The 12,353-nt window shown below is 38.8% G+C and overlaps 1 protein-coding gene across 1 annotated transcript in view; it reads left to right on the forward strand.

Annotated features, from left to right (window-relative positions):
- Window positions 1-12,353, forward strand: part of brinp1 (bone morphogenetic protein/retinoic acid inducible neural-specific 1) — a gene marked incomplete at both ends in the record, with an annotated part of 79,875 nt that overhangs the window by 17,892 nt on the left and 49,630 nt on the right. Inside the window, one exon of the mRNA XM_080047236.1 lies at window positions 6,728-6,918. Coding sequence (XP_079903362.1) covers window positions 6,728-6,918 — 191 coding nt within the window. The remainder of the gene's footprint in view (window positions 1-6,727; window positions 6,919-12,353) is intronic.

The raw sequence follows: 12,353 nt of genomic DNA on the forward strand, positions 1-12,353 counted from the left end.
TCGGAATGTTTTAAAGCATGCTCCAAATCAGTAGCTATGCAAGATGTTTGTCATTATAAAAATATGCCATTAGCTAATTTTGGTTTATATTATGTACATGTTGAAGCAGAAGATATAGAAGAAAATGTAAATACATTTGACGAAACATTAGGTTGTGCAACATTTAGTGCAATTGCCTTGCCTTGCCTTATGTATGTTTAATGCAGATGCAATAGTCCACCAAAGACTGTTTTTTTCTTTTTTGAACGCTGCCCTGATTTATTATTAACCACTCCATTGCTAAGTGTCTGCAGTAACTCAAGGAGGTGAGCACCAGGTACTTCAACTAAAAAGTAAACGTGGAAAAAAACAACTAAAACAATGGTAGAAGATTTATTTAAGCCTGCCTTTGTTCTCGCTTTATATTTTTGTACAGTGGGTGCATCCTTTAAATCTTCCTTGTAAAGTGCTAGAGCGCCACACTGTTGCCCTTAATGACAACATCTTGTGTGCTTCAAATAAAGTCGGGATGGTTTGATAACACTAGCATGTTTATAGCCAGGTGTAACATTTTTATTGGGTTGTTTCATCATAAATGGTTATTTGTGTGCCTCAAGTGAGAGCTGAGAAAAATGGCACAGGCGCCTGTCAGATGTTCATGTTAAGCTTTTTTTCATTTACCAAAGACTGACAAAGGTCAAGATGTAACCGAAACAACGTGCCTGACTGAATATGTATTTCATTGTCTTGTATTTCATGTGTTTCATTTGACTGTTGAGACTTTGATACAGTATGAAAGCAGGACAGAGGTAAACAAGAAGCCAAGTATGAAGTAAGTCGTGTGGTTTACTGACACTTTAGTATTTTTATTGTCTTATGCCTGATGTCATTTACGAGGCATCCAATAACATGCTTTCTCTGGGTCCTGCAGAGTCAGTTCTTGATTAATTTGAGATTTTCTTTCGGTAAACGGTGCCTCTGTTTCCTCTGTCACGCCACACTTCCACTCTGAATGTCTCTCATGCACTCTCAATATTATTATTATTATTTTAATTATTTAGGCTCCAGCAGCAGGATCAAAAAGGTACCCACGGTGACACAATGTAGGATGGTTGTTTCCTGTCCCTGCCAAAGCTTTAGGGAATATTTACCGGTTGTCTATCGAGCCCAGCTCTAATTGAAGCAGACAGCGTACTGCCTGGAAGATGTTGTGACATGCCAGAGCAACACTTTGCATACATTAGGGATACAGAGAGCACCTTATAAGTGATGCAAAGAATTAGTAAAGTAATTACTGTCTGAGCAGTTATACAGTCATACAAAATGTTAAAATCATTGTCATTGTAAAGGAATAGTGATTTCTCCAATGCTTTGTGAAGGATAATGCCCTTTCAAAGACATACTGTATATACTGTATAATACATTTGGGCTTTATAGAAAGAGTTATCCCACACTTCATTGTTTTGTATGTGGGAGTGGATAGTTTGCTGAGTGAGTAACAGTAATAATAACCTTTGTCATGGAGGATTAAAATATTCTCTGTAAAGATTTAAATGTACGGTAATGCTGCCCAGGATCGTATATATAAAAAAAAAAGGATACCAAAAAAAAAAAAAAACAGAAGAACACAATTCTGGGCTACCACAGCTGGTGTATCTGACGTCCTGCCGCAAATGGTGGGAGTATTCTTCCACGCAACAGCTGGCCACAGCAAAGGAGCTGGTTGCTATGCTGAAAAGTTTGGGAGTTTTTCTGCTAGCTTGTCGCCTTCAACTCTTGACATTGCAACTCCTTGTGGCTCGGCCCATCTTGTTTCACTCTCTTATATTTAGAACTGATGATCTGTTGACAGCAAATGGCAGCTTGCTTTTTTCTTCTGACACATTTTTGATGAACAGTCCTAGCCAACCCGAACACTTAATTAGAAAAAAACACATTGCATTTTCCCCCAGACTGCTTCACAATAAAAGCAACATCGTATTACCCAGTTGAGTGCTCTTAACGTCAAGCAGCAGCAGGATATGTTTGTGTATGTTTGCGTTAGCTGTAACGTGTTATGGTGGTGTCAGACAGACAGGCAGGCAAGCAGGACCCAAATGCAGATAGTTTCAAGTACGGGTCATTTATTGTCCAAAAATAGTGCAACTCAAAATGGCCAAAAGGCAAAAAGGCGAAAAAACACAGAAAACACAAGAGACGATACTCTCCAAACAACCATAGGGACAAACCATAATGCAAGGACAAAGAATAAATGAATGACAAGGGGTATATACTAGACATAACAAGACACACAGGTGTAACACATCAGGGCAGGGCCAGTAATCAAACAGGAGGGAAACTTGACTGGACATGCAATGTGTGTACAGAGTAGGAATGGCCGACCCAGCCACTAACAAGAGGTAAATACTGAATGTGAATACACTCAATAGCCTGTCGATAAAAATGCTATCAAGAAGTCAGATTTCAAAACATCTTATGGATTACAACTTTAATGGTTAGCAGCAATTATGACAAGCAACTTGAAAAAAAATGGCAAATACTATAGTTCAACTTGAGCAATGTTGCACCTGAAATCATTTGAACCAGAGTTTATTTATTTGAGCTGATTGGTCCTGCTGAATCCTGGCATCGTTTTACAGTCGATGCATCTGGGTGGTAAATGAAACGTTACCCCCCTCACTCCCCCCTACCGCCTCGTAATAGAAGCGGGACACTGGCAGGAACGTGTTAATGCATTCTGTTCAATTTTTAATTTGTTTTCACTCACTGCCATCTCAGTTATACGTTGCATTTTGCATCCAGTAGATCCTCAAAGGACAGCTTTCAAGTATGTTCATACTATGTAATATAGGCTCTAAGGACAGACAGTATCATAAACACAAGATGCGTACAGTTATATCAGTATTGCATGCAATAAATCAAATCAAGGCTTCTTTTACCACTGCTTTTTCATGTTTCATTTAAATATTGAACTTGCACTTCAGGAATCATTGTGACCAAAATAACAGTACATTTAATTGTGTGCTCTAAACATGATTTTCTTCAGGCTTTTTAAGGTCTAAAATATAAGCCGCTATTACATTTACTAGCGCAAATGCTCTCTGTTAAAAACACATCAGGATGAAAAAAAAAAAAAACATTCTCAAACTATATGAGATGAGGGAGATGGCTCTTTGATTACAATAATGTATTTCCTAGCAGCCACTATTCATGTTTACTTTAGTTCACTGTGCTGAGACAAGCCTTGGAAAGGAATCAGATAAAATGCTGGTCTCACTGGCACGGGGATTAACCGACTTTAGCTGATGGAAGGAAAGGGGGGGGGGGGGGGGGGACGCTAACGCTTTGTTCAAAATGCCAAAACGTTGCTTGTTAGAATGCATGTCTGGGATCAAAGACTGAACATCATCCTTGCAAAAAAATAACTCACCAGGAGGTTACTGCAATATAAGGCTCCAGAATGACATTCTTCAGCACAAATACAAGGGTGTCTGTGCTATTCACTATAGGTATTTATGAATGTATTCCATATTTATTGATGGCTATCCACGTTCACTTCATGTATCCTGTATTTTCTGCAGGTCACAGACACCCCCCGACCCAGGCAAACGTAATGTACGCACCCCCCGCCCCCTCCACGCGAGTTACTCGAAGGCCATAAAGCAATAATCACCTACGGCCCCATTTTCCCTCCTATGCAGCTGCAATGCCATTTATCTCCTCTTAACTTCCTCTGATAGGTCATTAAAGCAGTCTTGGAGCTGTGAAGTGAAGCACTGAATCATGTCGCAGGTTCCATCTGCTGGCATGCCTAATCTGGGGCAGAAGGGGCCCGCGTACGTATGGCTGCCATATAAAGTTTTATATAATAATTGGCAGTGACAGAGCCACGACGAGGATTCACTGGAAATGAATTGATATCTAAGAGGGGTTGAGGTAGCAGCAGAGAGGAATACAGCCAGAGAGAGAGAGAGAGAGAGAGAGAGGGCGAGAGAGCTGGGCCGAGAATGAAAAAGGCAGACATTTTTATACATCTGCTTGTGCAAAATGCGCATGCCTCTCGCAGCTCTCCTGGCTCCTTCAATGTTTGCTCCAGATTTCCGAAATAACAACACTGTGTTCTTATATAGGTAAGTCATGGGACAGGAGAGAGGAAGCTGAATCAGCATGTCCTATAGCTTGAGTGGTGAGCCCTGTCCCGCCAGATGGGAACTTGTTTCTTTTTGCGATGCTGAGGCATTTCAAAGTTCTCGGAAAACGAAGACTCCTGCAAATCTGTCACGAAGCATTTATTGAATATCTGGTTGACAAAGCATCACTCCATGATGTATGTGATTAGACAGAGGGAAGTTGAAGAAGAAGAAGCAGTGCGGGCATCCTCCTTTTAGTTATGAATGCCTGCATTGTCATCATATAAGCATTCTTCTTCTAAATACCTTTTGATTTTGCTAAGTGCGCACAGTCCACTGGCAGAAAGGAATTAAACTGGAAATGCTAATTTACAGTGCTGAATAGAACATTAAAAACTGCTGCCGTCAAGCCATGCTCAGGCAGACTGACAGATCGCTGACTCTGTGTCAGAGAATTCAAACCAAGGGTTCAATCTGAGGGCGACCCACCTATTCAGGACTCAATCATTACGGGGAGCCCTTGAGGGCCTGCGAATGAAAAGACTTGGAGGAAATCTTTGAATGAAGCTGTTGCAAAGCACTGTGCTGTAGCTTTTATTACCATTGCATACTATTTAAAAGTGCGATAATAGCACTGTTGGATCATAAAACCATATTTTATACAAACCTGTATAGGTTTTTCTTGTACAGTTTTGCTTAGTTTATATATTTTGTATTGTATTTATAAATCTCAACATTTGCTCGTTGCGTGAACTAACTCCTACAATGCGTAATTGCCTCTTGTCAGTTTCTTGGTTTGTTTAGTTTGAAATCAAGACGTGTCCAGGAGTTCTTGTGCACATTGTATATGTTCGCTCAGTGTGAGCATATACAGGATACCCAGAAGTATAAGGGAAAGTCTTACAAACATTATGTTTTTCAACAGAAACAACAGAAATCTTGATTGAAGACACTCTGAAGGAGTCATCTTTATATCTTCTATTGTCAAATGCAATATCCGTGTGTGTGTGTGTGTGTGTGTGTGTGTGTGTGTGTGTGTGTGTGTGTGTGGTTGCATTTTATATTCATGTGGATCTGTTTGTCAGTTGTTTTTCACATTGAATTTATATGCGTTTATTAAACAGAACCCGAATTTCAATTAGAGCAGGCTTTTAGGCTTACATTAAGAGGATTTTTTTTGTTGTTTACGCTTCATCCCATGGATCTTTTGCTGCACTTAAAAGTCACACACTTACTGTAATTGGGCTCATCATTCATACACTAAACTCTGCATCATTAGATGCATCTAAACTCAATCTAAATCTAATTCTGAGGAAATGCTTTCAAAACTTTCCGTTGGTAATTAGGAAATTACATTTCTTCCTGTCTATGGACAAAAAATAATTAGTTTTGTGTTCATCTCAGCAGTGTGCAGAGTGGGTACTCGTCTCATCTATACTGATGCAATCTGAGCGTGTGCATCTGATAATGTATGCATGCTCACACCTTTTAGGTTAAAAGTGTAAGCGCATGTCACACACCCACTACCTACGATGGATCAACATGCACCTACGCGTACGTTTTGATATTGGTGTTGAAACACGTCTGTGGTTGACAGAACATAAAAACAGGATGAAAATCACAGCTTGTGATTATATTTGCATTTAAAAGATAGCTTCAGTAGAGTGAACTAACACATCAGAAATGTGATTTTGCTGTGCCGTTTCCATCACACGCAAAAGTGATGAAATACATGTATGAACAGCTTGTTTTAAATAACACAATATCAAAACTAGAATGCATCTCTCTGGGCTGAAATTGACCACACAAAGAAATCTACTTATACAAATGCCTTATTGCAGACTTTCAGTTTCCTGGATCTGCTAGATAAGCATTAGCCAATGACACTTCTTTTGCATTTCATGCAGACAACCTGCTGTTTTTTCTCCTTGGGACTGGGTTGTTTGGTTTTTCTGTAACCCTCAGAGTAATAGAGATGCCTATAATGTCTGTTCTGTGGAAATGTGTTCCCGTCTCAGCGGGTACCGAAGCAAACATCGTGAACATCCACACAAATATTTTATAGCATCTTGTTAATATAAAGTGTATCTTTAACTGCAGTTGTATATACAACAAGGGTAGAATGATCCACAGTTTAGCAAGTGGTGCTATAATCACCCACCCCAACGGTTCTTGTTTGAGAATTATACAGAGCACTTTGAGCCATTAAAATTCAATCATACCAGATTGCAGATGAACATCACAAGACAGTGGTCAAAGTACTTTCAACAATTTTGCATGGTCAAACTCATTAAAGATGTGTTTTTTTGCTATTGTGCTTAACTATCTCATAGTCTTAACTTTAATCTGAAGTGCCAGATTTGGGAGCTGAAAAACTGCTTTTTATACTTACTTAAATACTCTTTTTATTGTCCTATTTATCAGGTTAGAGCACACTGTGCACTACACAATGTGCATTGTTTTAGCACAAATGCTTTAGGTGAGATGGAATCGGGCTAATTAATGTGGTGGCGCACTGTAATCAATACTTTTTTACTGTAATTGCTGATGGTGTGTGTGTAGTTTTGTAAATCATTTTGGTGTGAGCATTTTTCTTCTTCTTCTTCTTTTCTCTGCAGGGAATTTGCACGTTGGAAGGTGAGGAACACTGCCATCGAGAGAAGGGACCTGATCCGGAACCCTGTGCCTCTCATGCCCGAGTTCCAGCGCAGCGTTCGCTTGCTGGGCCGCAGACCCACCACTCAGCAGTTCATCGAAACCATCATTAAGAAATATGGAACCCACATTCTCATCTCGGCCACCCTGGGAGGTAAGAGAGAAACAGGTTCAATGCTTTCATTTGCGCTCACGTTCCATGCTTGATTACCGTAATACACTGTTTTATTTTTATTTTTTTGCGGTTCGCTTACATGCTCCACATGAATGATCTATGTGCAAGGTTGGGGTGACATGAGTTAGTCATTTGACACCAGGTATTAAAATGACTATCAGGGCTGCAAGATATGTAATTGTGTGTGTTTTCCCCAAATAAAGGCATGCGGAAATATGTCTGAGATATGTTCCTATGGTGTGTAAGAGCAGGTTGAATATTACTGTATAGAAACGCACGATAAACAGCATATCAATACATGCAGAATAGTAATTAGGCTACACTACCCCTTCTGGATATGCCTTTTCTATGGTATTTTTATTCATTTACACAAATTAATATTTTGCGCTATATTGATCATTATTAATCACAGATAACACAACACAAGACGGAGCCCTTTTAAACAAGTTAATGAATGGATTTTTCTTTATTTATTTTGATCAAATGAATTCAATGACCTGATATGATTACACTGTAAAGGCTTTGCAAGACCACGGCGTCCCGAGTTACTCATCTGCCTCGTTGCTACAATGTCAGAACAGCTCAGTGGAAACAGTTTGGGGTCAAGTTGTTCTCCAGGGTGTTAAAACAACTGAAAAAACTCTCCCACAGCAAAAAACTGCAGCTCCATCACTAGAGGGCAGGACAAAGCAGAGTGGATACATGTTCAAAAACTACATTACTCTTCTAAAGCGTACATCAAGCAAAGCCAAATGGACAAAAGAACAGCACTGACGAATGAGAAGTAGTTCACGACCCATTTCCTTTTGATGACATATTCAATCTACACATTGAGCATTTGGCCAAACAACACGCTTGAAGATTGGATAGTGCACGGAAGTCAACAATTGATTCAGGATTTCATTTGTAAACCTGACTGTAATTGAACACTTAGGACAATGAGATGGCTTTGTTAGAAGTTAATGTAACAAAATGTGCGAGGGCAACATTTACATATATAGTGAAAGCTGTATTTGGGTCTGTGGATGTGTGAGTTTTGTCCAGGGTTGGTGGTGACACAGATGCACAGGATTGACTCCACACTGACCAAAGAGAAGTCCAACTCTGTTCCGAACAGGTTATTTCATCTTGCCTGGCTTAAGTGGATTTCCCAGCAAGACAGTGATGCAACGTTTGCATCAAAGCCGTGGCGGTATTCTCACAATCCTTCATAGTGTGAAAGCAAGGTGTCTATAGTCGCCAGGTGGAGTCTGTCAAACTATCAAATATATAGAAGTTAGTTCGTTTTTTGTTGTTGTGTATCTAAAATATCACCTATATTGTGCATGTAGGAGATACATTGATATTGGGTGACACAAATATCTTCATGGGAAAAAAAGGTCAAAAGTGAAGTTGAGTGGGAGGAAGGTTCACTTTTTGCTCAAAAATAGCCTACTGATACACAGATGGTATTATACTGGAAGGTTAAAGAATGCATACAAAGTTTAACCTGGTACACATGGCCAGTATAGGCAAGTCAAAAATGCAAATTCACATGCCCAAAAATGCACAAGGTCAGATTTCAGTTGGAACAATGTGCGCTGACCTACAGCCACAACTTAAAGACACTTTAACACAGGCCTGTTCACTTCACCCACGCAACATTACATGAAATTATGCACATAATCAGTCAGTGGTTTTTACTCTACACATCTTCACAATGTGCTTTTCCCATTGTGCATTAGAGGGACCAAATGTGATATCAAGCGGCCAGTTTCTGGAGACTTGGAAATAAATTCCTCTCTGGAATCAGCTGCCTAAATGCAAAAGGATCCAACAACACAGCTTCAATTTCATTCACACCAGCCCAAATCCATTATGGTCATACATATGGTAATTGCATTTCTTAGGTAGATGCCAAATTTAAACTGAGGATAATCTCCTTCATAAGTACTTGTACTTATGGACCTTTCAGGCAATTGGGGGAGGATAATTATCATATGTATTGCTCTGATTTATCTTCAAGTGCAAGTTTATTAAAGAAGAGTGACATAAACACTAAGCACTTTCCAGGTAGCTTACATGTAAGGAGCGATTAAGAAACTAGGGTGAACAGCATTGCTCTTCTTATCACAGAGAATGTTTTCAAGGCTTTTTAAAAATACATTTGGGCAGAAATTAACCCCACCCAGAATCCTGCAACTATGCAAATACATTTCTAAATAAACATTTATTTTTCAATTCAGAGCGCTCAATTTAGAGGAGGGCTAATGTCTGCTAATGGGTGATATAAGTGTTTTGGATGTGCCTCCCAAAAATAAAAAGTTAAGCTTCTCCAGTGTCCCAAGTCCTAAATATAAATGGCTTCTCCCTGGAATCTCTTATCTTATCTTAAGCTCTGAGGGACGCACGGAGGCAGCTAACTGTGATAACTTTGCCAATTGCATTTCAGAGATATAATTAGTAAGATAATCTGCTCTTTTAACCAAAACCCTCTATTATATAATTGTAATCATGAAACATTGCCAAGTACTCGTTCCAGTCATGTAAAATTATGCTTTTTAATCTCACAATCAAGGGCCTTTTGAGAAATATTCATGATACTTTTGTCATGTTTCTTCCTGTCCTTAAAGTGACCCTGTAGAGACATATTGCTTCCAACATTGTGTAGTGATAATGGTAATTTTTTTTGCAAACATCTAGTGAACTTTATAGTATGGAGGAGCAGTTCTTATTTAATTTAAGTGAGGTAAGTTAAGTTCTTTTTGTCAAATATTTACATCAGTTTGTCTGTCCGCATTGATACTTTAACTAGAACAATTCGTTGAAGAAATCCAGAATTATTGTCTCCCTAAATATTGCAGACCCCTATCTGTCAAACTCAATTCTTTAATAATTTAGCTTAAAAGGTGCAGAGCAATATCAGGTGTGAAGGGTAATAGACGCAAATATCGTATGAACCACCCTGTAAGGTGATCAATGCTGAGACACTAATTTTTGGAAATTGGAAATACAATATTGGGTTGAAACATTATATGACGTTAGTGTGCCTGGGCTAGGTAGAATGCCCCTGCCACAGATACCCCTCAGGTGACTAAAATTAGACAATATAGTTGAAAGAAAGTGAGTCACACAGTATCATTTTCAACCGCAGCATCCTTCTTAATCTCATTGTTTAGCATCACCTTATATTTTTTCCGCTTTCTCCTCACATTTCTTGAATTTCATTAATAGCTTAACCTCTGCTTCCTCTCCTCTACCTCCGAGTTACCACCAAATTAGCTTTACCCTTGGGGCCATTTTGTTAGAAGCTACGGATCAGTGCACTCTTATCTCAATCTTGGGATTGTCCATTAAACAGCACAAGTTACATGAAGCAAAGCAAAAAAAATTGAAAATGCCCACGTGTACGAAGAAGAGGCTTATTCTCTCATTAGCCATGCACGTACACTCTGTGGTCTCAGGAGTATTTTTTTTTTACACTTGAGAGGAAAAGCTTCTTTAACTTTAAATGGAGTGGTCAAGTTTAAAGAGGCCCATTAGAGGTCCGTTCCTCTGTGCTGAATATAACGGGTTACAATGCATAACCACTGACCTGTCACCTCAAACCTTTATCTTACTTTGTTATAACTATCAAGACTTACTCTTAAACAAACATTTAAGAGAGGAGAATTTTCAGTCACTTTCTCACTACCGACTGACTGAAGATGTTTGGGACAATAATGATCAATAACTTGATGTTTTTCTGCTGTCTGAACATTTTAACTACTCCATTACCGCTCAAAGCTTTTTTGGAGTTTCCGGCATATGAGCATGCTTTTAAGGAGGCATCAAGGGGGATGTGTATTTTGAAGTGCTATATGACCCCGACTGCATCCTGGGAGCAGACTGTGTGTGAGAGACTTGGAATTTACACAGAGCAAAATATATCTGAAGCTTCAACTGTGAATTGCAGATTTGCATTTTGCTAAAGCTTTTGAGGGAGGTATTTCACCACATCTGTCATTCCCACTCACTCATGTGTTTTGACAATTAGTTTCCCCCATTTTAGTAAAAGCACTGCTGTTCCACTGTGTGAATTATTTCTAGAGAGGTCTCGAGCAATTTGAGTTGAGAGAGCGAAGAGATGCAAATCTTCACGAAAACAACTATGTTCCCAAGGCGCAAACGTGCAATTGAATTCACTTTATCTATAATCTTTGATTGAAGGCAATTGTCCTGCAATTTGCGCTAAAGTGGGCAAAGAGACACCTCACCAGCCTTTAAATTGGGACTAAGTTTTTTCTTTTCTGAACACCAAATGTTGTTGCTATGTGACAAATGCGTACAAGCTAATGATTAATTCATACAAATACATACATAGTTTACATAGTTAAACAGCACAATATGAGGCACACAAAGAGTAAAAACAGTAATGTGACTTGAAAATCAAATTTCAACCCCAATATAGTTAACACCAGATAACATTAACACACATATAATCTGCAGATAATACTATGTAAAATAAAAAAATAACTAGTGGCATAACTCCTGAGTGATGACTTTTTCATTTACATCCACGAGCTACCAAATACGATTCGACATGTATAAGGGACTGTCTCTCATATTTGAGGATGTGCTCCCCTACTCTCTAGTGAATACACAACCTACATATATGAGTGGATCAGAGACCTTTTTAGTGCAGCAGTCTAGTGCACTCAGCACTGGAGAGGTAGAAGTATTTTATTGAAATGACTTGTATAGTCACTGAAGCCTAGGGCTAAAGTCCACATGCGGAACACTGGCTTTGCCCTGGGTTTTAGTGGAAGTCTACTGGGCCAAAGCTGTCAAAAATACCTCTTGCTACATCATACTTGTAGCTTTTTCTATGCTAGTTGTTGTGTTGTATAGAAAACATAAACAGTACGGGGTCTAATTGGGCATTGAGAGCGTGGCTATCTCAAAGCAACAGCCCCGCTTCCAGAATATCTCTTTCATAAAGCATGGACAATCTAGTTACAGAATAGTTGAGTACAGAATTAGTTTATGTTATTGCTCTATGCAGTTATTTTATGCTTATTTTAGAAAGTCTATCTACTTCTTTAAAAGTTTTTTTTTATCAGAGTAATCAGTGTCCATGTATTTATGGATAATCGATAAAAAAAAGTTTGATACAAGTTTCCAAAGAAGTGCCAGAGATTGATTTTACTGCTCTCAAAAAATACACATACTGTAAACAGCTTACGACACATATTTTGAGTTTAATAAAATCTGCTTTTTTCATATCTAAAAGAAGCCTATCACATTTCACCTGAAGGCCACAATTTGAATGCATGACAAAATGAAGCAAGACAAGTTCTAATGACTGTGTTTGTATCTGTGTCTGTACTCTCTGACTATATATGGTTTATGAACGTCTTTGAAAAACAAAAAAAAAACAAAAAACAATATTAACA

This window comes from Ammodytes marinus (genome assembly GCF_949987685.1).
Source record: "Ammodytes marinus genome assembly, chromosome: 18".
NCBI lineage: Eukaryota > Metazoa > Chordata > Actinopteri > Uranoscopiformes > Ammodytidae > Ammodytes > Ammodytes marinus.